The 27,022-nt window shown below is 45.0% G+C and overlaps 1 protein-coding gene across 4 annotated transcripts in view; it reads right to left on the bottom strand.

The window, feature by feature from the left end:
* Nucleotides 1-1,125: 1,125 nt before the first annotated feature.
* FGF12 (fibroblast growth factor 12) overlaps nt 1,126-27,022 on the bottom strand; it is a 218,921-nt gene continuing 193,024 nt past the window's right edge. For all 4 annotated transcript variants that reach the window (XM_063167018.1, XM_063167016.1, XM_063167015.1 and 1 more), the window contains 2 exons: nt 10,328-10,526; nt 1,126-1,655 (listed from right to left, as the gene is read on the bottom strand). In XM_063167018.1, the coding sequence (XP_063023088.1) occupies nt 1,537-1,655; nt 10,328-10,526 (318 nt within the window). In that variant the 3' untranslated portion in view covers nt 1,126-1,536. The remainder of the gene's footprint in view (nt 1,656-10,327; nt 10,527-27,022) is intronic.

Below are 27,022 nucleotides of genomic sequence, written 5' to 3'. Positions count from 1 at the left end.
ATGGGGCAATGTGTGTGACCTGTAACAGGGCACCCACTGCCCACCCTGCCCTGCTTCAGTCCCACCCAGCAGCGAGGGTTCACTGCTGACCCCCCACCCACAGGGAGAGAAATCACCAGACAGGGAGAGCCTTGCCAGTCCCCACTAAAGCCCTGGTTGCTGTAGATGGGCTCAGCACTGGGCATCCCTCACCCCACTGCCCTCCTGCTGGCCTTTTCCCACTTGGGAACTCGTTACCTCTGAAGTGCTGCTGCAGCATCTGCAGCCCTGGCACTGGCAGGACTCGTGCCCACACACCAATCCAGGCTGCTGCAGCACCTCAGGGCCTCAGACCATCGCAGTGATAAGGCTGGGGACTGGAGGGGTTTGCAGCCTCTGCTTTGAACATGTGTGGTATGTGTGGAGCCAGAACATTTAGGGAGACCCCAGCTGCTAGACGGACATGTCCTCACCCTGGCACAACTGGACAGGCACAACCACCCCTGTTCCTCTACACCTGCTCCCTCCTAGGCACACCCATCCCCACATCCCTCTTTCCATTGCTCAAGTCCTGCTACCCTCTCATACAGCACATGCCTTACTATTTCCATCTGACAGCAAGGATTTCAGCAGCATTTCCTGATCTGTTTCATATTTTAAAGCAAGCAGCTATCCCTCCAACCCTTTATCTCCTAACTCTACCCTAATAAATATGATTGCTTCATCCTGTGAGACCTGAAAACCCATTTCTGAAATTCCCCTGGCAACTAATACAGTAAAACAAGCATATAAATAATTATGATAAAAAGGCATAAAATGCCAGACTTGGGTCAAATATACTCATGGAGTGACATTAGCAACAAATAACTACGCAAGGTTTGAATGTAGATGGAAAAGGCTGAATAAAGAGTAGCTACTTCATTGCCCATAACTGCCAGGCTCCTAATTCGGGCAGGCCATATTTTACTGATAGCAGAGGAAACACAGTCATAATGTACCCCTACTTTTCCTGCTTTGTGAAAAATCCCATCCATCCCCAGGGAAGCAAGGATGTAAAAAATAGCAGTGTGAACGTGAGGTGAAAGGATAAGACAGAAAGCACAGTCACAGGATGCAATTCCCATGTGTTTGTTGCACATCATATGCTAAGTTCAATTTTCCAAAAGCTTTGTTTTATTTTTAAAGGTAACATCTTTATTATTATTATTATTATATTTATTAGTTATTATTATTATTATTATGCAGAGATGAGATTTTTCCCCCTTTGATCACAGAGCAAACAGTTTGCTTTTGAAAATGTTAATGGAGTCCTGATTTAAAACATTTTTTCTTCACTTTTTTTTTTTGTTGTTGTTGTTTTTTAAAACGTTGCAACAGGCAGGATCTGGGTTTCGATTTTCTCGTCCTACACAAAGAAAGATTCTGGAGTTCACACTCCAAGCCACTACCGGTAGGTCCTGCCTTGCCCAGTTGTCATCATCTCAGTGTGGTTTCACCAGGTGGGGTGGGTAGGTGGGTGGGAGGGGAGGAGTTGGAAGAAGGGAGGGTATTTGTCAGCTATGTCGAGTCTTGGTTAACAACTTTGCCTCCATTCATAGTTGGTGTCCCTGAACTTTTCCTTGAGCGTCCTTGTTTTTCTCCAATTTCATGCAGCGATGGCTCTCTGTACATGCACACTGCAAACACAAGAGACTCCCGTTAACAGCCCTGAAGTCACAGACAGTCATGACCATAACAAATTATTTCTTTGTACATGATGTTGGGTTCCAGCCCCATTGCAAACACACACCCACACACACCCACACTTACAAAACCCCAACTGACCCAGCAGCAGATCGTGTTACCAAGCAGGATCTGTTTACTTGCCCTTGCTGCCATTTGCTTCTGTCTCTGTATTCTTTCAAAGGCAGAGAGAAACAGCAGATTGACTGCTCACAGATAAATCTTTCTAGGTTTTATGTGCTTTATAGCTTTTTCATGTTATATTCATATATATAAAATAAACATTTTAGCTGACAGAGCCATGTACTGCCTTGAGATGCTGATTATCATCTAACAACAGGTTCAAGAATGACCCGGTTCCAGCCCTTGACCTGCCGTCAAAGCCCTTGAGAGACCTGAATCAAAACTACACCTGCAGCTGAGCCATGAAGGCTTTCTGGGTGTTGAGCTGTGGATCTGAAGTGGTGACTCAAGCCCATTTGGCTCCATCAGCCAAGAGCCAAGGTCTGCTCTCAGCACTTCCTATTTATTCCTCAGTAAATCAAGCCAGCCAGCCAAGGTCAGGGCTGTGAGCAGACACATGGGAAGAGTTCAGTGACAGCAAGTCAGGAGCTGTCCCAGCTTTCCGTGGTTGTCTGGCAGCACCTGAGAGCAGGGTGGCTGGAGGGCACCTTCTCTCCAGACCCTGGCTGTGCAGTGTGTGTCCTATAAAAATGCGCTCACTGGAGCCCAGACAGCCGGAGAAGGCAATGTCTGCCCAAGGCATGGCTCATCCCCACGTCCTGGGCAGGACAAAGCATTTATCCAGCTCACCATGTGGAATAAGTCCTCACGGCTGTCCTCGTGCCATGTGAGGTGTGCCAGAGCAGGGGCACGAGCTGTTCACACCAGGGAGAGCTTCTCTGATGAGCTCACTGCAAATGTGGCAGGGTGCAAATGAGATTGAAAGAGTGAGGCATCTCAAGGGCAGGCACAGCGGAGTTGAGAACATAAGGCAGGTCCAGACTGCAAATGTCATGTCCAGATCTTTGCAAAAATTAGGAAATGAAGAAATGATTATGACTGCTTCACTTTGTGAAGTTATCACATCACAAACAATGGCACAGAGCTCCAACACAGGGGAGAGCCTATCATGGTTTGGTTCTGGGTAATCAACAAGAATAAAACTTTAAAAATTATCTGAAGAAATGGAAAAAACCAGCCCATGTACAAAAAGGCAATGTAAGCATTTGCATCTATAATCTCCCTTGATTTGCAAATAAATCCCAGCAATTAGAGGCAGGCTGAAAATGACATTATTGCTCTGTGCTTTTACTCCTGACTAGATAAACAGTTACAGCACTGTGCAACAATACAGGACAAAGATAAAGTGCAGTCAACTGTGTATTAATAGGAGGGATATTGAATTGAATATACGAGCAGTGAAAAAATATTACTTTTCCCATAGCATATTTTTCATGCAAGGCTTTCAAAGCAGTTTAAACGCACACACACACACACACACACACACTGGTCCTCCCAGCAAGCCTAAAAGGAGGTACTGCTCTGCAAACTGTTACTGCAACTGGAGCCATTTTTTCCGTGAAAATTAGAGGGGAAAAAAAAGAGAAAATGAAGGATTTGTCCCATGGGTCTGGGCCAGGGTGAGCTGTGTCAGGACTGCCCATCAGGTCCAGACAATGGATGCTGTCAGCATGCTACAAGGACAATGTGTGACATGGCAGCAACAGATGGAAAAGGGCTCTCACATCCCCTTTCAGTCCTGAGCTGCCCCTCACACCTTGGGGAGTGTCACTCAACAACATGGTGATGGTGAATTTGCCTGTTGGGGTGAAGTACCCAATAAAATCCTAAAGAAAGTATGAAATGGTTAACAACAGAGGAAAACCCACGTCCTTGTGATTTCTTAGCCTGAGCTGCAGAGTCTTTGGATAGCACTGAGGGTGGTGTGCTTCACTGCTGTGACTCACCTTATTCTCGGCTGTGATGTTTGCCCAGCAGAATTATGTATTTGTGCCAGTGTTGTCCCAGTGCCCCTGACGTTCCATACACAAAGTTTTGTCTCAAGTGCACTGTTGCCTTCATCCTGACCTCCCTCATCCCAAGCTGGAGCTGGAGGGACCTCCATGAGTTCTTCCCCCAGAACCAAGCTCATCTCACTCACACCCATCCCCAGTAACCCATCAGGCTGGGTCAGGTGCTGAACCACAAGGACTGAGCCCAGGTGAATGCTGCAGCAGCACCATGGCATGCAGCCTTTACTCAACTCCCTGCTTCTCACCATGGCCTTTGGCAAAAATCCTGAGCTGCCAACAAGGCCCACAGAGTAAAGAATATAAACCAGGCTACTGAAGTAAACAACATTTGCAGCTACAAATGAAGGAAACCCTGTACCTGACAAATAGGGCAGGAATTATAAGTTTTATCTTCCAGTCTAGTGCAGGATACAAAGACTGATGTGGGGCATCATGTGAAGACTGCTCGCACTGAGCTTTTCAGACAGAGCTGTCAAAGCCTCTGCACAGACAGGCTGTGCCCACAGCCCATGCCAGAAAATCTGTAGCAGTACAGGACAAGCATATTTTCAGTATTTAGATACACCTATAGGATCAGTGCATGCAGTTCTTACATGGCATCATGCACAAGAGATGCCTGCACATTCTCCTACTCAAGAGGCCTGCACACATGTGCTGAGCTGTGGCCATGGCTCAGCAGGGGCTGTAAATCCCCTGCACTGTGGCACACAGGTGTGCACAGCTGCATCTGCACAGGCATAGGGCTTCAAGGACAGCCCAACATGTTGTGCAACACAGGCTCCTGGACTGCAGCTTGCTCCTCTTTGCACTGAGGAATTCTGAGCGTGACTCACGCAGGGAGATGTTAGTCATGGATGGGGAGGGGGTGTTGGCAAACGGACCCGAGTGAGTGCCCAGATCCTCACAGCTTTCAAAGTACATCACTGGGCTCCAGGACTTGCAGCACTCACTGCCAGGTCTCTCTGGGATCTCTCTGTGTGTAGACACACTTCTCTGTCACCTGCACTGAGGTAAAGCAGCAGCAGTGTGACAGTCTTGCCCGGACACCTGGGAGGTCTGCTGCAGCACACAGCACAAGGAGCTTTGGAAGGATGAGCAATTCAGCTAGAACAAGAGTTCCCTCCCTGCTTTGCCTTGCTTATCCCACCCACCCACACCCACACACCTAGCCAAATACAGCCCTTAATGTCTAGAAACCAAGCTATTGCTTTGGAGTTTCAATCAGATAATCAGCTCCTATGCCCCAGATTCCAATCAACACATCCATATTCATGCTTTAATTGGAAAGTGCTGTTAGCTTGATCTGCTGAAGAGCTGCAAGTATTAATGGAAGGGGGTGAACGCAGTGGAGCTGTGCCCATATCTGGTTCTTGTGGCTTTTGATTCCCTGCTCCCCTGTGAAGCAGCAGTGCCTGTCACTCAGGCACAAGGGAAAAATTTGCACAAAGATCAAATCAAAATTAGGAAGGAGACTGAGGGTACAAGTGAGGAGGACGGGGGTGGCAGGGACCATACTTCCTGAAGGCAAAGGCGTGGAAGGGGCTGCCTGTCACCCAGAACAGCTCAAACTCTTGCCTACATGCTGGCACAGGATCACACTCTCATTTCTGCTTCCCAGACACGGCCCTGGCACATCACCCACATGATGACACTGAAATCATCCTGGGCATCAGGGACTGCCTGAGTTTGGGAAGCATCATTTTGCGTCCTGACCCCAGTACTTCTCACTTGGCATCACTGCAAGTTGAGGAGGTTCAGGGGATGCAACAAACTCCCTTTCCTTTCTCTAGAATATGGCAAAAAGCTTATTAAGCACATTAGATATTTCCCATCTATCCATCTTCACTCTGTGTCTTCCCTTGTCTCAGACCCTTGCGAGTCAGGAGACACCAAAACTTTCCTAAGCTGCTGTTCAGCAGGTGGGCAGCCCTGCAGGATCACCGTGTGCCCAATGGTGCCAGGATGGGCAGGGCTGGAAGCACATCCTCTGGTAGCAGCCCTGCAGGCTCCTTGCCTGCACAGGTGCCACAGCTCTGGGTGTTGTATCTGCCCGAGTGGCTGTATTTGCCAAAGCTCTGGTGCAGGGAATTAACTGCCTGAGCAGCAGCACTCAGGGACACCAGGGAGTGAGTGATTAGGCACCCTCGTTTTCTGCCTCTAATTACTGAATTCTAAATCCCAGCTGATGCATTTCAGAGGCATGTGAGCTCATGTCTATCTGGTGTGAAGATAGACATGTAAAATGTGAAGGATGTTGCCACGTGGAATCACACTTTATTCAGATAAGAAAGGCAGCACAGGATGGCAAAAAGCCAAGCAAAATCATGGTTAAAATACATCACGTTTGCCATCTAATAAGATGATTGAGAGTCTGATAGATGAACAAGTGAGTTAGTGTGGCACAGAAAACATACCAAAGCCTGCCCACCTGGAAGACAGACCCAAAGAGAGGAGCTGTGTTAGCAAAGACCTATAGAGTGTGGAGATTTTGAGGTTTGATTTTTTAAGAATACTTTTTAGGATGTTGGGAAAGTAATGTTTTATACGAGCAGGTAGTAACAGGACAAGGGAGAACAATTTTAAATTAAAAAAGGAGTGATTTAGGATGGACATTAGGAAGAAATTCTTCTCTGTGAGGGCACTGAGGCACTCCCACAAGTTGCCCAGAGAAGTTATTGATGTCCCATCCCTGGAAGTGCCCAAGGCAAGGCTGGATGAGGTCCTGAACAGCCTGATCTGGGGAAGGTGGCATCTGTCCCCACAGCAGGGGATTTGGACTAGATGTTGTTTAAGGTCCTTTCCAACCCAAGACTTCCTGTGACTCTATGCTTTATGTATTAAGGTGATACCTTTGAAGTATTTTCACAAGGCCTACTGCATTTTTCTGGTCAACAGTCTTGTACTTATTTACAACATCTGAGGACTGCCTTAGCAAAATTTGGATGTTATTTCCCTGTGGAATGACACTGGGAAGGACCTGGCTGCTTGGATACTCATCAGTGGTAATAAATGTATCCAGACTAGTCATTAACAGGTCACCTTTGTATCTGAGACATGCTCACATCATGAGGGCTGAGACACCATAAATTCAGAGTTAGGGACTGCTCTGCTGACTTGGAGGAAGTTTTCTGCTTCTGTGGCCAGATTTGCCACCCTAAATGTTTTCTAGTTTGGGCCAGGATCGAGAAGAAATGTAACTCTTTAGGAGAGTTACATTTGGAAATTATGTCTTCAAGAAGAAAGAAATATGAATAACAGAGCACATCCACAGTAAGCATCTGATAATATTCCTACTTAAATGACTGGAAACTTCTCACATTAAGATGGATTTGGATATTTAGAAGAACAAAAGGCACTATGAATGGTAGGATTGTTCCAGCACTAACCATTACAGACACTTAAAGAGACTGAAATTTCTCCAAAAGATTGCTTGTTGTCCAAATGACAATTATACTCAAGCTCATTTCTTGTGCAGTCTAGTTCAATCTTGATGTCTTCCTTTTAGGGTTCATTTAGCTTGAATAATCAGCGATCAGAAATAAAAATATCAAAAGAAATGTGTTGCGTATGTGTGTTTTGAAGCAAAACTGGCACCACACAGTACATCAACTGCTGCCTACCAGGCTGTTTGCCTTGGCTGTGCCTGTGCACAGATGGGAGAAGAACTTAACGTCTCCCCTGTTATTACTTAGTAAGTTTTTTGTGCTTTCATATTGATTAAGCTTAATCTTATTTCCAAAAACAAACAAATCCTACCTACACTAAACTAAAAAAAACTCCTACCGACCAAAACCCAAAACTTTTCCAGTTGGTATCTGTTGAATTTTGTACAAAATACCTCCAGCCTCCTGCCAATCTACGTGAGTCAAAACACTGTGAGTGTTTAGCACAGCAGAAAGCTGTAGCTGCTAAAAGCCATAGATAACATGCATCCATACATAGATGCCACTGTGTATATATGCATACGTGCTCCCATGAGTATTTAGAAATAATTTGTGAGGCTATTTCTTATTTATGTATAAGTTTTCTGTCCATTTGCAATTTCAAGGAGACTTCTGAATTCAGAGAGTAGGATGAAGCAATGGGAATCAAATGAGCTTAGGGAGCAATCTGGGCTTTTTTCTCTTTCCTTTCCCTGAGAACCCTTTCTTCACTAAACTGCTGCATAGTGTTTCTGTATATCAGAAACAGCTGGGAAGTTTCATCTCAGATATAACTGCTATTGAGTGGCAGGTGAAGTGATTCCTAGCAATGGATGTGGCACTTCTCCTTCCAGGGGAAGCAGATTCCTCCCTGCACACATTCCTGTGTCAGCCATCACGGGACAGGGCTAATGCTGGTGTGGGAATCCAGCAGCAGGAAACCTGGGGGTGTGACTGTGGATGGAAGCTGTGTCCTGAATAAGCAGCAAAGCCCACACACTGGGGCAAGCCACTGCTTTCTGCAGAAATGACATGCAAATACAGCAGGAGAGTGCTTTGAGTATTTCCTTGGAGTCATAACAAAGAGAAAGAAGCTGGGTAGGAATTGTCCCTTTTCTGTAACATCTCTGCTTGCAAGCTCTGCTCCCGGGGACTTTGATGGATGTGGTGCAGAGAAGTCACGTGGAGATGAGCAGGTTTTACTCCAACCCTCCCCACAAGCCTCTGCTACCTACAATGAATCTCAGGCTTGGGAACAGAGTCCTCCGTCTGGAGTCCCAGTCCCAGACAGCTGAATGCTTTGGGAAGCTGACACGTGCCTTGGCTTGGGAGACTGCCAGCTCTTTGATGCAGCAGCGCTCACAAAGCCTGACTGCAAAGCGTGTGGAGGAGGGAAGGAGTGGAGGAGCCCTTAATTTGGCTGCCAAGTTCCAAAGCGCTCGCTGCTCGGAGGTTATGTGACAGCTGTGATTGAGGCAAGTGTGGGAGGATGCAACTGCGGGAAAGGGAAGCTCTCGGGCTGGGCTGGGTTATTCAAAATGAAAGCCAGAGCGGCATTTGTTGAAATGAGATCTCTGCTGTGGGTCAGGCAGCTCTGTTAAAGCAAGGCTTTCCATGAGGAGAGCCACAGGAATGGCCTAGTTAATGAATGCAGAAGGAAACTGTTGAGCTGTTCAGCAGACACTGTGCACGCTAGATTAAAAAAGAAGCCTGGATGCAAAGGACCCCACTGATCAGTGCCAACGCCCAGCCAGGCAGAGAAGAAATACCATAGGATGTGGAACCCCAGCTGTGAAAGCTGGTGCTTGTAAAAGACTGTCCTCGTGGTCAAGGCAAGAGAGAAGCTGGTGACCAACCCCGTGCCTGAAGCAGGCCCTGTTCCTTAGCAACACACCAGGGCTTAGGGTACCAATCCCACTAATGCCTCTGATAAACAACAAAGGGCTCCTGGCTGCAGAGAAGCTGCTGAAAACAAGCACAGGACAAGCAGCTCCAGGCCATTCTCTGCTCTTTCAACATTTCCATTTCCTGTGCAAAGGCCACAGATACTCTGGGAATGCTGCACTGAATTTCTCTAATGCTTTGCTTCAGATGGTCTTTTCCTTACACAGAACTTCTCACCCCTGAGCTGGGAAGCTTTTAAAAAGGCCACTGCTGTGTGGAGAGAGCTGTCGCCTCCACCACTTGTGAGTGGCACCTGTTAGGGGAGCATCAGTTCAAACCTTCTCCCACAGCCAGCATGGAGTAGTGAGAGGGAGCACAGAGCTGTGCAGCCAAGGCCAGCTCCAGGCTACTGTGTCCCTCAAGGAGACAAATGCCAGGACAAAGATGGGGTCAGAAAAGATACCTAGCTTGAGGATCAAAAAGTAGTGCTTTTCCCAAGAAAGAGATAAAAATGCTGTTTCCAGAATCAAGTTAGTACCTGTTAAGTACTGGGCTTACCACACTATCTCTCCATTTATTAGGGGCCAGCCCACAAAAAGCAAAGTGTCCTGGCAGGAGCCTGAGGCACACTTCAGAGAGGGTACAGGCATCTGCAGGAGGGCAGAACTTCAGCTCCATGTCTTTCACTGAAGCCTCACACTGTGACAAAGACATATGGCATGACAGCATCCCATCTAACTTTGGACAACAACTTTACCCACCAGTGACTAACTAGGATGCCTTTACAGATGAGGGAAAACAGATTTAATCTCAGGGTAGACATAAAAAGAACATCCACAGCTGTGCTGGTAGGACCCATTTTTCTTCTGTTACTATGCCAAAGTCTAAAATCAGGTGAGATGAATCCTGTCTCTACTGACTCTGTATGGGACTGGAAATCTACTGAAATACACTGGCAAAATCCTCTGAGAAGACAACATTATGATCACTGCTGCATCACATTCCTTTGGAACTGTTGGCTGCTTTTCTTTACCAGTAATTTCTTGGGCTGCTGGGCTTTTAAATTCATCCTTTAGTCCCCCAAAGCTAAGAAACCCCTTTGAGGCTAGAAGGAAAGCAGAGGAAATGCTAACAGTGCAGCCCAGCACATACCTGAAGTGCTACAAACATTTCTTCTTGCTATCTGGTTTTGAACTCAACATCCTCACCCAGGAAACCTTAACTGAAGTTGTTACCTTCCCCTACCCAAACCCCACTGAGGGAGAAAGGGGGCAGATTCCATACCTTCAATGGGTTTGGGTACAAAATGTGATGAGGGTTTGGTTTTTTTCACTCGGTTTCCCTTCATAATTTGACCTTCTTTATTGAGTCCCAGGAACCATGCTCGTCCCGATTCCTGCTGCCGGTACAGCGTGGAAGAATAAATAACGTAGTAGTTTTCAAAGACAGATTCTTTAAATTTGCACTCTGGTGTGAAAACATCCTGCAGTAACAGAGAGAGAGAGAAGAAGAGAAAGCAATGGAAGGATTAATAATCACTGATTTTCTAAATTGGGCATCACTGAGTGATACACAATGGTCACGCATTGCAGTTAGCAACAGAAAACAACAGGCATCAGCACTGCCGGCTCCAGCACTAACACCCATCTAGACAACTCCCAGCTGACAGGCAAGCCTGTCCTTCCCTGGCAGAGCTGGGCTTTGCAAAACAGCCCACAGCGAACAGCCATGAAAAATGTGCAGGAAAAGTCACAAATTTGCCAGGATTTAGACTTTAATACTAAGCAAAAGAAAGAAAAAGAGAGCTGAAAAGCAGAGACAGCCTTGCTCTTCCTGATGCCTTCCCCTGACTTTGCTCATACCTTCTCTGATGGGCAAATGTACAATGCTTGTCTAAAATATTGAGGTTGCTTCAAATTCTTAGAGGCAAAAGGCAGTTTATTGAACCATTTAAGAAGATTCAAGGAAATGACAGTACAAAAGCAAGGAAACCATTTAATTTCAAAAGCAGTCTGAGGAAATGCTGGCACAAAGCCTGGAAATCTTTCAATAAAGAGAAAGAAGTAATTTTAAAGATTTCTGGCATAAGTATTTCTGCAGGTACCCAGAAGCATTTCCACACCTGCCCTGGAGCAGAGCACATATGGATCTGTCCAGGACATCCCCTGAGCCTGTGATGGCTGTGGGAGTGGCTGTGCCATTGCCACTTGCCCTGGCTTTGCATGAAGTCTCCAGGATGAAACTGCACTCAGCTATGGACTAGTAATTGTTATGTCCCAGTATTCAAGATTTTCAGAACAGAGAAACATTAAACCTCTTTTAAAAGATCTGGCTAGCCAGGGGATTCTGTAACAGTGGGCTCCCCAACCTTCAGTGAGTCATATGTGATTGTTAGTGCGTTGGGTTTTCTTCCCAGACTTTGAGATTGAGCAGAAAACTATCCTAGCCAAACAAATTCTCTCACTAATTTTCTAAAAAACATTCTTGCAAAGGAAGTTCAAGCCACAATGAAAATTCATTTTCTGAATCAAAAATGTTCCAGCAAAAAAATCCCTTCTTACAGGTCCCAGACAAGGCATTTCTGAGGCCTGTGAGTGAAGGCAGATGCTTCTACAGGCAAGTGATGCTCCCTCCCAAACCTCAGCCATTCCCAAGTCTTTGGGATTTTCTCCAGCTTTGCCAATACAAAACCCATGACCAACATTGAGCACAGCATCTGGAGTAATGCCACATGTTCACTGCAGACCTTGTTTAAGAGCAAACATTCTGAACACTCAGCAAACCTCAGGAACGTGTTCCCAAGCGATCTGGGGGTTATATAAAGTGTTGCTGGTGTGACAATAAATCCAGTGTGCAACAGACCCGCAGAGACTGGCAGGCTCGAAGCTACAGAAGATAAAGCACAGCAGAAAGCACAGAGCTGTGCTGCACACGTGAATTCTGCATCAATCATTAGCACCACACAGGTAAAAATACCATCAGCAAAACGGGCCATTTTGCCTTATCTGAGGGAGTCCTTTGTGCCAGAGAAATAAATATTTTTAAAAGAGAGTGAAACAAGTTAAGAGAGATCTAGATGACTTAGAGCACTATAAAATGGTGTTTGAAGTAGCTTCCCAAAAGAACAGTGTTTAAGTGTTCCTTAATCTGCCCTTTATCTCCGGGCTCTGGCTTGCCTGGGAAGGCACAGCTCACCTGGGAGCTGGGTTTGCAGGAGCTGCCTCTGAACTGCTGGCTCGGGGGCACTCCCTGGCACCAGGCCCAGCCAGGCAGCAGCTCTCAAACCAAACTGGACAACTCAATCCCATTTGCCATGCCTTCATTACCCCATCACTAAAAGCTGATCACAAAAATTCCCTTTAGGGGGACTAAAAAGTTGGTGGGTTGTGAAAGATAGCTCCCAACTTGACTTAAAGCATGGAACTAAGACTATTTTCAATGAAGAAGAAATATCAAAGCTAATGCATTTCAAAAATGTAGTTTCACAAAGAAAAGAAAAAAGATATTTTAATTAGAAGTTATTGCAAGTTAAATTTTCAGCTCAATATCTATTTTAAATCAGTGTAATATTTTATGACATGCAACAGTAGTTCATAAAAGCAGATGCTGTATTGTATACCCACTTGTACCAATTACCACACAGAACTCTTATATTATTTTAAAGCAAATACATGTAAAGACATCAAAGTAATGAAGATTTTAAGAAAATAAAGAAAAATCTATTGATTTCCTTTAAATGTTTACACTCCCCCACAAGCAAACAAAAGCATCCCATTTGTTTTGTGAGCTGGCTGGTTGATTCCTCATCTCCCATAAGTCAGTGGAAACAGCACTTCAGGATTTGAACCATGGCAACACTACTATGAAACACCCCAGCTCTGTCCATTCAGCAGCCTAGAAACCCCACAGATCTGAAAGCTAACTTCTTGTTAAATAATACTGGGTTTATCCACTATTACCCTTCTGATGCATATCATGTCAACTGCAGCAACTGGGCCAAGTGGAGACAGACACCCATGGGACACTGCTCATCCTGCCACCAAACTGACACATCCCAGGGTCCTCACAGGTCTGAGCAGCAGGAATCTCTGTGGGCACCATGGACTTGACACAAAGAGCAGGAGGATGAAGAAAGAACCAGATGACTGGAGAGGAGACAGGGCAGAGGAGCAGGACGTGGGCCACTCTCCCAAGAACTGCCTCAGGATTTTTAGAGTGTCTTCTAGATCTCATTAACATGTAAACCTTATGTTTTTCTTCACTGGTGTCTTCTTGGTGCCCCATGGCCAGCCTTCAGCTACCCTGCATCATTTAGTTTCATCACACACCTTTTGCTGTCAGCTTTGGGGCACCAATAACAAAAGGCTATTGGGATATTAATGGCAGAACCTCTCCACAAGCTTCACTGTCAAAATTAATTGTGCAATTATGCTGAATCAGGTGGGAACTACTGTTTCAGTTGTCTTAGGCTGAGATGAGCTGGAAAGAAAGACAGAAGTGCAGGTGAGCACAACAGACTGCACAATAACAAAGCAGTTTGTAGCAGCCACTTCTGTAGACAGAAATTTGAGATAACAAAAGGTATTTTTAAAAAATTGCTGATCTATTCACCAGATCTCTGGGCCATGCATGATTTAGGGTTTTTAAATTTGTTTGGTTTTGTTTATAATATAAATGCTAGATGAGCACACCTGCAGTCCAATACTTTCTCTTCATCTCAGATAAGGAGTGGGTAAACACAACAAAGGGATCCTCAGGCTGTGCCCCCCACGTGCTTCTGACAGGACATAAGGACATCCTGCCCCAGAGGTAATGCCATGGGGTAAAGCCCTGGGCATGAGCACCACCTCACTTCCTCACTTGCTGCAGGGACCTTTGGAAACAGGGTTATAACCAGTCCCACTCAATTATTTTTCCAACTCTCTCCTTGATTGAAAAAGCATGACCAGGTATAAGACAGTGAGAGGACAGATGGCTTCTATATTTTAATCACCAGTCATTTTCAGTCTTTAAACAAAGAAATAAGCAGTGACTCCATTTTCTGCACAAAGTCCACAGAGGTCCCCTGTCAGGACTGTCATCAACTCAGCTCATTCAGAAAGCCCATCAGTTCTTCTCATTAAAGAGTATGCTTGTGATTTGTAGAAAAAAAAGATTTTCTCAATTTAATTGAATATGAAATAGGTCTTTGACTGAATTATTTTTGCATACAAAGTAAATAAATACATTTATTTTTTTACCAGTTGGAGATTTAGAGCCTGAGGTATTTTGTTAAGTGTCTACAGATATTACTGAAAGTGCCTTGGAAAAGCAGTTGTTTTTAAGCTATTAAATTAAAACTTGTATGAAATATTTGAAAAAAAACCCATTAGTTATTTACATGCAAAATTATTAGCATCTGCTTGCAACTTGTATTTTGCATCTCAATCCAGTCCCTTTGAAGAAAAGGCAATTGTATTAAGAAGAGTAATTAGATTTGCTTTGAAAAAACAAACATAGGTCTAGTTTGTGCTAACTGCAGTTTTACTGGAAATTTAACAGTCTAAAAAAACAACCCCAACACAGTAGGCATCACACAGAAAAAAAAAGGGAGATCACATTCAATGACAGCTGGAACCAAGAGGAGCTAAATGGATGCATCTGCCATTGGGGGGGATTTGGTGTGCCAGACCTGCTCAGGGAGGGTCTGAGGTACCACGGACTGACCCAGGAGTTATTTCTGGGTTAGAAAACCAACATGTTTCATTTATCCTTGATCCCGGTAGTGTCTCATGCCATCTGTAGATGGAAATACAGATGTGACTTCCAGGCACAAGCCAATCTCTGCATCACTTGAGCTGGTTTGGTTCTTCTGGGAGATGTTGGCAATGTCTGGGCTCACCTATCCTCACCACAGCACAGACTGGTGGTGGTTTCTGAGAGGGCAATTTTTTTCAAATCCACCTCAGCTTTCACCTGTCCTGGTCAGGTAGATCTAACCCAATCTCTCTGAACACAGTAAGTTTGACTGGACCCTCCTCTGCATTTCTGTAAAGCTGGAGAAGTTACACAGACATCAGTGCAGAAGCACTGCTGTCAGACCTGTGGGCACGAAGCTGCAGGGCATTCAGCAATGCACTGACAGCCTCAGAGATCTCAGCTTCTTCAAAAAATGCCAACCCAACAGTGCTGTAGCCCTGGTGCAATCACAGTGCTGCCCGGGCAATGGATAGCTCTGGTGCTGCTCAAGCAAACAGTGCCAGCCCCTGGCATACCAGCCTGGGAGCATTCCTGCCACTGAGCATCCTCAGCCAGGAGGGGCAAATAAAGGGTCCCCAGTAAGCAACAGCATGGTGCATCTGGGTTCTGATCACAAGAGCCAGCAATCTGCTCCCCAGAAGCCCCTGGTGTCCCCAGATCATGGCAGAAATGGTGACAGGTTTCCATATGCAATGCTCAGGAAAAGCCAGCAGGAAACTGTCACAGGCTGCTGTTGTATTCAAACCCAGCTGCTCACTCAGCGTCCCCCCAGACTGGGCAGCTTTGTTCGTATTGCTCACCATTTCCCTACAAACATTCAAACATTCCCAAAATTGCCAGATAAATAAAGATATCTTTTTTTTTTTTTTTTTTGTTAAGATCTCCTTTTATTACAACCCAAAGGAGAACAGCAAATACACACATCCACAAGCAAACCTAATGGCTTAATAAATTTAGTCACTGAAACTAGCAGCAATAAAAGAAAAACCCATTCTGCAAGTAGTTTGTGCCACAGTTTAGGAAAGGGATGTTAATTATGAGTGTTGAAATATCTAACTAACACACTCCCAGAGTAACAGTTTTCCTTTGTTTACAGCACTTATGGGTTTCTCTTTTACATTCTGCACAATTACTGAGCCAGACCTTCAGATGGGATAAAAGCACTAAACTGCACCATAGTCTATGGCATGGCAAGGCTTCCCTCCCAGAGAATCTGGCTCAGGATACTTACTGATGTTAGTGTTAATACTTAAGAGGTCATCAGCTCATTTGAAACATATTAAAGTAGGAATCATAAATATCAGCACAGCTATCAGCAGTGGCACTTCACTGTTGCTGCGGAGGCAGAGCATGGAATGATTGGATTGTGTTCACTTGTCTGTGTAAGCACTGTTCCATCCTAGGGAAAAGGATGGCACTAGAGAAGAGCATCTGTTTTATGGTGCTCTTTACCCAGTAAAGCCCATTCTATATCCCCCACTGACCTCAGTTAAGGCAGGGTTTCATCAACACTCATCTGATGCTAACAGCACTGAGAAATTCAGCACTGGAATCAATATGGATGTGCAAGACACTGGATTCTTGAAGACATTTGGGCTTTCAGATGAAATGCAAATGCCCAACTCCCATTTAAATCCCTGCATAGCTCAGAGACTATATTTTTGTATATTGGGGAATTTGTGACCACAAACCTCATACGACAGCACTTGATCCAGGCATGCTCTGATTGCCAGGACAGGTCTGTAACCACAGAGGTTCCATTTGCAGGATGAGCCCTGAGCAGACCCCAGCAGCACTGCCACAAGCAGAGATGCTTTGCACAGAGTCCAATGCAGTTCAGTGCCCCCCTGCCTCTGTGTAGCTTCTCCCCTGACCTAGGGTTGCATCTGTCTGGAAATGCTTTAAAATAATTGTAGCTGAGCTCTCTCCTGGCATGTGATCAAGAACCGCAAATGTGCATCCAAACTTTACATCTCATCACATCTTTGTCCAGATGGCAGGTGATATTCTACTCTTCACACTCCACTCTTCCTCCCCCTTCTAGCTCTGTAAGAGATTGGTGACAAGTCTTCTTGGTGGCCTTTTAGAAGTAGGAGAGAGCAGATACATTTTAAAATAACAAGCTGCTACATGGGAGTGTACAGTGAGGCAATATGGTATCTGAAAGCATTCTGACTCCGCCTGGACCATCTGTGGGCTGGAGGGAACACATTTTCAAATAAATCATCATCCATGCAGGTCTGTTCTTCAGCTCTTGGAGCTGGGAAGCAGCATTAGCAAGTCACCTAACTTACTGCCTCTGAAAATTTAACTAGAGGGCTATCTGCCCTTACTTTTATGGGAACTCTCTGTGCTCAAGGTAAATAATTGTTCAGCTGACTTCCCTTTAAAACACCCACACAAGAAGTGGAGTGCAGATCTGCTAAGTCTTGTGAGCTGACCCAATATTCCTAGACAGGCAAAAAAATCCAAGTGCTGGACAAGCCTCTGTAATTAGGCTGCTGGTCTTTATATGCAGACAAAGGTTGTCCTCAAGCACCTTTAAATGTTCAAGGACTGATTAAATGATTCACGTCACCACCACTGAGGAATACTGGAGACAAAGGTGTGATTGCAGCATGGACATGGCCAAGGTGTCCTGCAGCAGCAAGGACATCTGTCCACAGAGCAGAGCACACAGCAGAGTATTGACCAAACCCTGTGGTAGGTTCTGCCAGACACAGAGCTCTGTTTCACCCCAGATAAACCAGTTACCTCGACCAGTGAGCACACACAGACCCACACAAGCCGCGGTCTCCCCTTGGCTACAAAGCAAATGAGTTTTGGGCATCCTAATCCAGACCTGTCCATCCCACCACAGCTCAGTATTGTGTTCTTTTCCTTTCAGCTCCTGGCCTGCCCATTGTGCAGGCACACTTTCACCAAATACCTCATAAAGTGCCCAAATTCACTGCATGGGCCTTTGGTGAGCTGTTCACGCAATCCTCACAGGAGCACAGCTTTCAGCTTAATGACTGCTGACAAGAACATGACTGGGGATGACTCCTCCAGCCAGGCTGCTCACTCCATGTTTCCCTGCAGAGCCCAGGGGGGCTGGATGAGAGAACAGGCTCTGTCAGCCAGCTCTGGGTACCAGTGACTGCCCAGCTCCATGGGCAGTGTGACCTGCAGAAGGCAGCACATCGAGCTGCTCACCCATGTGGCAACTGAGCAAGGCACATATTCTGCTCTTTGCTTCACTTTTTCTTAATGATGGACCACAAATTCAAATTCATGGTTGGACAGAGTAAATTTTCATCCCTTCTTTTTAAAATATAAGGTATATTTGGAATTTGCTTGATTGATTTGTTTTTTAATTTTGGATCTTATTTCAAGCTGTAATTTTAAAGCCCCTGAAAGTCTGGACTGCTGTGAACTGGAGCAGCGATCACAGCACAGCTCACTCGGGTGGCACTTGGCCCATCCAGAGCAGCACTGCTCTTCCAGGAAAGCAACTGCTTCCCACAAAAGGGGTGTTTCCTAACACCATTGTCCCTGGAACTGCATTCCTGGCAGCCTGGGGATCTGGTGACACCCCAGAATAATTTCTAACCGGGGAATCCCAACTCATCTATTGTCTTCTCTACATTCTGTTTTCCTGACAAAGTGTCTGAAATTGCTAACAATGTTATCAACTCTGCTTACTCCAAAACACCATCCAGAAATACATTTTTGCTTTCAGACATAATGATCATGAGACAAGATGGCACTAGATGAAGATATGTTAGTTGCATACAAGAAGAACAGATTTCCTAAATTAGCATCGTACTGCCTCATCTGCTACAGCCTGAAATAACTATAAAGAAAAATAATAATGTAAGAACCCTAGAAACACAGCCAGATGGGATGCTCTGAACCTATGAGCTCTGTTTCTTGGCATCCATCTGAGTCTGAGCACAGGGCAGAATAAATTGATTTATTGCCTTTGGTTATGTTTGTGATCCTCCTATTTTTATTATTGTTGATAATAATTAGAATGGATAAACTAAAGTATTGGTTATGCATTTATAAACATGAGATTATTTTCTTCTCATAGTCAAAGGAAACCTTTTAGTGGAAAATAAGCAGTCAATATTGGGTTTATCATGTTATTATTGATATGAAAAACATCCTCAAGGGTTCATAACAGAGTATTAATGCCCTCACAATGACAGGAGGACAGGGCAGACCTCATCATTCCTACATTTTTGTGCTGAAGTCCTGAGCACTGAAAGACCAGACAGCTGGCTACGTGGTCTGCAAACAGGAGGTGTCAGTGAGTGGAGAAACAAATTTCAACCAAGTTCCAGTTCAGTTTCTTAGGCAAACACCTTCTCTTTCTGACATAAATGAAATAATGCAATTACAACAATGTCAGCAAGAAAAGAACTGAGAATGAGCCCCAGCCCTTGTAAAGAATAGTCTTAGAAATATTTTATGTTTTTTAAAACACAGACAAAACTGCCCTGCTCTCACCCCATGGTACAGCCTGCACAGAATGCAGGTCTGAGGGAAGAAAATGGCCTCAACCCAATTTTCTGTGTATCTCATTTTTTCTGTGTAATTCATCGTCATGTGGGCAGAAGATAAGAGGACTTGCCAAGGAGCTCACCAGGCCTATTACAGCCCTGGGATGCTGATGTGCTGAGATAGCCTCTCTGCTTTGACTCTTAAATTCAAACTGTGAGACTCACTGGAAACACACTCTATCTTTCTTAATGCTGGAAAGATCTCTCCTGCATTAAACCAGTTTCAGAGCTGTCATGACCAGGGTTAGAAATTCAATTTCTTTGCTGTTGAAATATCCATTTTGAAAATGAGTGGTGCTAGATTATTAATATTTTGACAGCTTACTGACAGATTGGCTACAACTGGGCAATTAACAGAAAGTCCTGCAGTCTAAAGCATCAACTGAGGATGGGGTGAGCTGGTGTTGGACCAGCAGGTTCTCACAACCAAGATGAAATGTTACCAAGTGTGACAATTCATGTGGCTTTTCCCACCCCCTGTACCCACTGCAGTGCCTACACAGTGAGAAGGAAAGGTTCACAGAATATTCTTGGGAGGAGGCCAGCTCTGCTGCCCACTGGGAGAGCCAAAGGGAAGAACCCTCTGTCATCTGTGCCTTGAAGCCTGGGCCCCAGCAATATTTCTGCTGACAAAGCCAGCAAAAAAGGTCCATGGTGCTCCCTTAATATCTGCCAGGGTGACACTCAGGTGACACATCACACCCCTCTGCTCATCATCCCAACCCCCTGTGAAGGTAGGTAGGTAGGTAGGTAGGTAGGTAGGTGCTATAAAGGAAGACTGTGGAGGGTGTGCAGGCACATTTCTGTAGCTTTTAGACATTTATTCACTGGTTTTCTGAGAATTAAGAAAATCAACCAACTCTGCTGTGACAGAATTTCCATCCACATATTGACCACAGTATCTCTGCCCAGCTTGAATGAACTGACAAATCCCACAACCCAAAACAACTTCACAGACAATACTGGGCTTATTAGTACCTTGAATGGATTTCCATGGTATGTATGTGCTGAGAACCTGACTTGTTCTTTTTCTGTTAGCTTCCTTTTGATGTGAAATAACCTGTGGACAATGCACAAACATTTTGAATGGACCCACACTATGGCACAGCTCAATCTGACTGTTCCAGTGCATGCAGCCAGCTGACCCATCGTGGCTGATGCTCTGCTTCCCAGGAATCAGACAGATGGAAGTATATCATAGGGGATTTTGCAGCAGTGGCTATAGTGACATTTTTCACTCTGTTGCACACTTTGCTAGAGAACACAGATTAGCTTTGGCATCTGATCCTGTTCAGAAGCCAACTAATGACTTCAATTTCCAAACTAAGACAATATAGTCACTCTAGAGAGAGTAATATAACACACTAACTCTATTTGGCACAATGCACAGTAAAGCAGGAGACCATTTTATTGTGGGACTAGTATACAGAAGACTGTGCAAATGTCTTTAAATTATATGACTCAAAATCAACAGAGCAATCCAGAGTTAAAAATTACTGCTTTTTCTTTGTAGCTACTTATTGCAGCATAGAGGTTCAGTGAGATTCAGATTTTACACTTAGATCTGAAGGCATTTGATTATGTTTTACATAGACTGTGTTTACACTGCAGGACCAAATGCATAGAAGGTATTGGTGCCAAGTGCTGGATGCTGCCACTGTAGACATTTTAGCATGGGTTCAGTCTGGTCTAGCTGCCACCTGGTCCCATGGTCTGACTATCTAGTATTTTAGGGACACTCCCAAAGAGAACCCTTCAGTTTAGTTTCACCTAAAAGTGAAGCTAGTTTAGTTTAGCTTCACCTAGAAGGGGAGTTAGTTTGCACAGCCTGAACCACTGTGTGGTGCAAACCCAAGAGCTGCATGTGAAGGTGACTGGAGGGATTTTTCCAAAGTGCAATCCTGGTCTAACTAAAGCACTAATCCCAGAGATAGCTGGGATAGTTGGCTTACTGCAGTGGGGTATAACAAAGTAGGCATGTGATGATGGGAAATGTCAGTGTTCCTAAAAGGGGCTGAGGGCTCTGTATGCCCCCTGGAAAACAGAGATGTGAGCAGCCTGCTGTAACCTGGGTGGGGGCTGCACACAAGGGCCTCTCCTGCCATGTGGAGTTTGCATTTCAGATTGCTCCTTTATGATCTCAAATGCCTCAGCTACGCTGGATATAGTAACACAAAGCCTTCCAAACAGCACTTCTTTCCAACATTCACAAACAGCTACACTGGCCACAGTACCAACAAAGCAGTTGCTAAGCCTGCTTATTTAAAATCAGTACCTGGCTTGCAGAAAGCCTGGAGTTTATTACATGTCACAGCTGGACTCCTCCAAGGTGTGAAAATATTTTCCTTAGCATAATAAATTTTAAAGAAATCTTATTTATATGTTTCAGCAAACATGCTGAAGGGGAAGGAAATCTCAGAGCTGTTCTGACTATATCACTAGAGAAGAAATGTTATTCCTGTTTTCTTCTGTGCTATTACAGAACTGGGGGAGGGAAAAAGGCCCCACTGAACCAAAAAAGCCCCACAAAAATAGAAACCATTTGCTCATAGGCATAACAGTCCTTTCTCACCATTTGCAATATTTCTTAGTTTCCATCTGTGAAATTTTCATCAGTACTAAGTCTTGAATCATTAGTACAGCAACACGAACACAATTGGATCCTCTAAGAATCACTAAAGCTGGACTAAATATTCTGTTCTAGGAATTAGTACTGATGCATGAATGTTTGTATTAAAATTGATATGATCACTTCCATAACAACAGAGATGAAGGCAGAGATGAGAAGTCCTGTGGAAAAATAACTTCTGGTGCTGGCAGAAACCCACAAAGATAACTTCTGTTAAGTGTCTGATTTAACTCAGCCAAAGGCAGGGACTCCATGCAAGCAGAATGATCTGGCAAAACAATGACAATCTGTTCATACTAATGGACCTGAACAGTCACTTCTGCCCACACAATCTATGGCACTTGTGGTCAACAACAGCCAAGGTGTCCCAGCCTGTCCTGTCACAAACAGTGTAGCCATGAACAACCATCACCATAGAGCACAACAAGAAAGGATCTGGAAGGTGAAAACATGTGAAGCAAAAATTCCATCAGGCAAGTGGTAGAATGTTTATCAAACCACTGGGTTTTATTTACTAGTCCCACACTACTGCATCTCAACTGACCTGAGCAAGGCATGTTAGCAAACTGCTAATTCACAAATACATGCAACTGCACTTAGAGAAACACACAGAAAGGAAGAGCACCATGGGGATCATTTTACTTAGAAGAGGGCAATAAAAAATATGAGGCAACTAAGGCACAAAAGAAAAATAATGAGAGTTACGAGATTTTGCTTTTTAAGCTGGTCATTAAAAAAATAAACTTTCAACTGACAAAGATGCTTTAAAAAGTCTGCATTCTAAATTTAACTTCAATATTGAAAAGTCTTGGGTTTTGTTCTTTTGTTTTTTTCGTTAGCATACATTTGATAAAAAACCAAGGCGTGATAATCCTGGCGCTACACATTTTCAAAAGCAATTCTTTAGCTGCAGCCTCTTCAGAGGGTGCAGATAACATTTGCATGGATACAAAGCCTTTGCAGAAAAAATGTTCCTTAAGGGCAGAACTGGCTGTAGGGTTTAATATTGTAAGAACAGAGACTCAAAATCAGCAGCATTCACATTAACAGCCATTAAATTATTTATTCATATCAGGCTCTGGAAGGCAGTAGATAGACTAGGTTGTTCTGAAGGGCTCAACTCCCATAAACTTTGTTGCATGACTTGCTTACCTTTTTAAGGAACATAAATTCATTATTACAAGTTTTGGCACACATTAATGCCTTTGGCTCATTCTTTCCATGATTTTTGTGAATGGGGAGGAGAGTCTGTGCACCAAGTAATGTCCATGGCCAGGAAGCAGATGCCATAGTGCAGCACAATCCATGCTCCAATGCAGCACGATACAGAGGGTGCAGTGTGGAAGAGGCTTCCTGAATTTTTTTCTCTCCTTACTATAAAACAACAGCTCTCAACAAAGCTCCATCTATGACCTCCCTATTTCTTTCCCTCACAAACTGTGTGATCCAAAAAATACTACAAAGCTGTTTTGAAATACACCTGCTTCAATAGTCGTCACTTTCTGTTTTCCAGCCAAATCCAGCCCAAAGTCGCTATGGACACATTCAGGGGTCAGGGTCTCGAGGGATTCCTGTGGAAAACCTCTGCCAGGAAGGCAAGGGGGGTCTTCAAATGATCCAAGTGCCTGCAGCCCTCCAGCCAGCCACAACCTCACTGCTGGCTACCTCACAACCATGGAGAAGCCATCTGAAAAGTATCACATACATCTTTGAGGGCAGAGGGACAAGCAGCAGGGCCACAAAAACACTGCCCTGAGCTGCTGAAGTTGCCAACAAGGTGGTACTCTGCACTACAGAAGTTCTTGGCCTTTTTTCACCCCCACTTATGTCCTGAGCCCTACTGCTGACCTTGATCCATTTAATTACATCCATAACCAAATTACACTGTAGCAGAATGTAATTATGCAATCAAGTAATGAGCTATGGTTTCACTCTTGGTCTTGTATGCAAAGCCACCTTTGAAGAGGGCGATGAAAGAAGAGATTATTGTTAAAGGACAGCACAGCCCCATGTACTAATTACTGGTCATGATGCAGGGGACAATGTCTGCTGGCAACATTGATCCATCAGCTGCTTTTAATGGGCTGCTGAAACCCTCCCCTGTGCTGCAGCCTCACAGCCAGAGCCATGGGTTTCATCCCAACACCAGACACGCTCACGACAGGCACGCTGTGTGACAGCCCTCCACACCTCTGCAGCCAGCAGCCTCCTTCAAACACTCTTATTAAAACTGATTAAAGAACTGCTGCACTGCTGGCCACTGACAGATTGGTAGTCTGGCAGTGGCCAGCAACAGCACCAAGGGAAAGGTGTTAAAACAGGGAAAATGCAGTGAAAGCTCCTGCTTGCTCTTGGCAGTGGGGAGCTTGTGCCTGCTGGGTCCAGCAAGGGTGTCCTGGTGCTTAGGCAAAGCACCCAGCCTCCTGTGGGACTGCAGAAGTGTGGCAGGCACTCCGTGTGCAGAGCTGGGTGTGGGAGCTGATGTAGATCTCCAAGGAGAGACAAGGAGGGCCTGAGCCAGGAGAGGCTTCAGTGAAACATTACAGGATGGAGGATTGCTGGTGGGGCTCAGCTTGGAAGAGCAGCTCCAGGGTTGCACTCTGCTGCCCAGCTCAGTGCCCGTCAGTCTCAGTCCATGGAAAATTCACCATTGTTGAGATTTCAAGGTGTTTGGGAGGAATTGGCAAAAGAAAATCTGATATTTTAAGGAGATCAAAAACTGCCAAAACCAATTCTGACCCTCACAGTTGTCTGTCTCATGCCATACTCACATTTACACAGGCAGGTCACAGAAGAAGGATCAAATCCATAATGTTACAAGCAAGGGGGGAGGTCTGACCCTGTAGGTAAACAAATGGTGCCTACCAGCAAAGCAACTGAGTATTTCCATTTATCCCACTCACACAAGGATCCAACAAGAAAGTCCCACCGTGGTGAGGAGGTAATGGACTAAGAGAAATGAGGTCAGTTGCATAAGATCCTTGAAAAGGCTGTGTCAGAGTCAGGATCTGAATTTTCTGAATCCTAGCTTTCACTGTAAGTGCTTTCCTCTACTGCATTCAGACAGAATGAGGAGATACTGGTGTGTCAGCAGAGCAGGATCCACTACCCAAAAGCTGCACTCCACATCACCTTCCTAGCCAAAGGTCCCTGGCACAGAGGCACTACATTGCTGTGCCCCATCTTTTCTCTCTCTCTAGCAGGAGCAGCACAACGTTTGGGAAAGTGAAAGTCACTCAGCAGTGATGCCGAGCACACGCACATCAAAAAGCCCCAAAAGGTCTCTGGAAATGAATTCACATCAAAAAGCCCCAAAAGGTCTCTGGAAATGAATTCCCTATCAGCAGCAGCAGCAGCTTCTCCCTTTGCAGAGATAAATAGCTTTTTATGCATGCAGTATATGTGCTAGCATGTACTCTCCAGCTGACAATGTTCAGCCTCCAGTGTAACTTGTCAAAGCCTGATCTGCTTTCGCTTTATCACTGTGGCAAACTCCTGAACACCGTGTGCTCCAAGCAGTGGGCTGCTGTCCCTGCAGGCAACACAATGAAGCACACTGCCATGCCTGCTGCTGCACTCTGACACATGCTTCTCCTGGTGATCAAAAGCCAAAACAGAGCCAGATGCAGCTCACAGCTCCACCAGCACAATCCCTCTAACCTGTGGATCCTCAAAAGGCTCTGAGATGGGGTGCTGTGACATGCACTGACTTCATGTGAAGAAACCAGAAAAAGTGGTGACAGGTGGGGTGGCCACGGTGCTTCAGGGGCCTCTTCCAGTTAAGAGTTCTAACTGTGCAATTTCTCACCGTTCATTTTGAATGGAATAGGATCATCATGCAGGGCCATCCCAGCATGAATTATTCATGAAGCAAATTCCCCCAGTACTAAACTGCTTGCCACCCCTTTGCACTGCTCGGACAAAAGTCAAATCTGTGCAGATAGTGACTAGAATACTGCAGGATTAGGAAAATTTGTGGCCAGATACTCAGAAATTGCTGAAAGCAAAGAATTGATGCAAATCTGATGACCAGGGAGAAGCTGGGGATTCCTGAAGTGTATCAGGCAATCCCTCAGCTCCAGAAGCCATTTGAAAGCTGAAGGTGTGCACTCAGGGACAGAGCACTGGGGAGATGTGTTGGCATTCACAGGCCATGCAGAACAACTGCACTGACTGCACTTTTGGGAGAAATATGCTGGGGACAGCAGGGAAGCACAGGGATTTCATCTTCATCATATCTGACAACAGCCCTTTCAGGAATGACCCTGCAGAGTGTTTCTTAGGGCAGTCTGGAATGAGAAAGGGATGTGCTCTCTCCCATGCTTTTCAGGATCCCAGTTTACTCTAAAATCCCCAAACAACTTGTCTCCTTGAGTCTCACAATATGGGCAATGCCACGTCATACCTACTACTTCCCTTTCCTTTAATTCATAACTTAAAATATTTTTCTTCCTCTTCCCATTCCTCCTTCTTTATTCTCCAATGTTTTATTTCACCACAGTAAGCTTTTGTTTCTGAGACACAGTTTTCTATAACTGAGGTAATCTAGAAATCCAGCTACTCTGATGGGTCCTCCAGGCACAAGTCACAGGCACAATGCCCTATAAACATTTAGATATGATCCCCCTCCATTTCCTCTTCGATTGACTGAAAGAAGCAACTCCTATTTGGCCACTTCCAACATTCAGAAAGGTGAGATAGGAAAAGGACTTTTCAAACATAATGAGAAAGAGACATATTGTTCTCCCATGGGAAACATTGCAGGCATGACAGAGCAAGAACACAACAGCACCAAGGCCTCTGTCAGCATCTCAACCAGCACAGAGAGCCTGAGCCCAGAGCAAGCCATCTTGAGGTACTGCACACTTGAAATTCAAGTTCCATGCAACTGATTTCAGCACATGGACTGCCTTCTCTCTGCTGCAGTCCTGAATCATGGCACAGAGCAATGGCAGATAAAGGCCCCTTGGCTGGCAGCCTAATCCCACACCACAACACTAGAACTAGGAGCTGTGAACTGCACCTGTCAGGGCTAACAGGGCACCTTGTGCCCACCATGGGATG

Source organism: Melospiza melodia, chromosome 12 (genome assembly GCF_035770615.1).
Source record: "Melospiza melodia melodia isolate bMelMel2 chromosome 12, bMelMel2.pri, whole genome shotgun sequence".
NCBI lineage: Eukaryota > Metazoa > Chordata > Aves > Passeriformes > Passerellidae > Melospiza > Melospiza melodia.
Note: the sequence above shows the minus strand (reverse complement) of the source record. Positions and strands in the feature narration are given on the sequence as shown.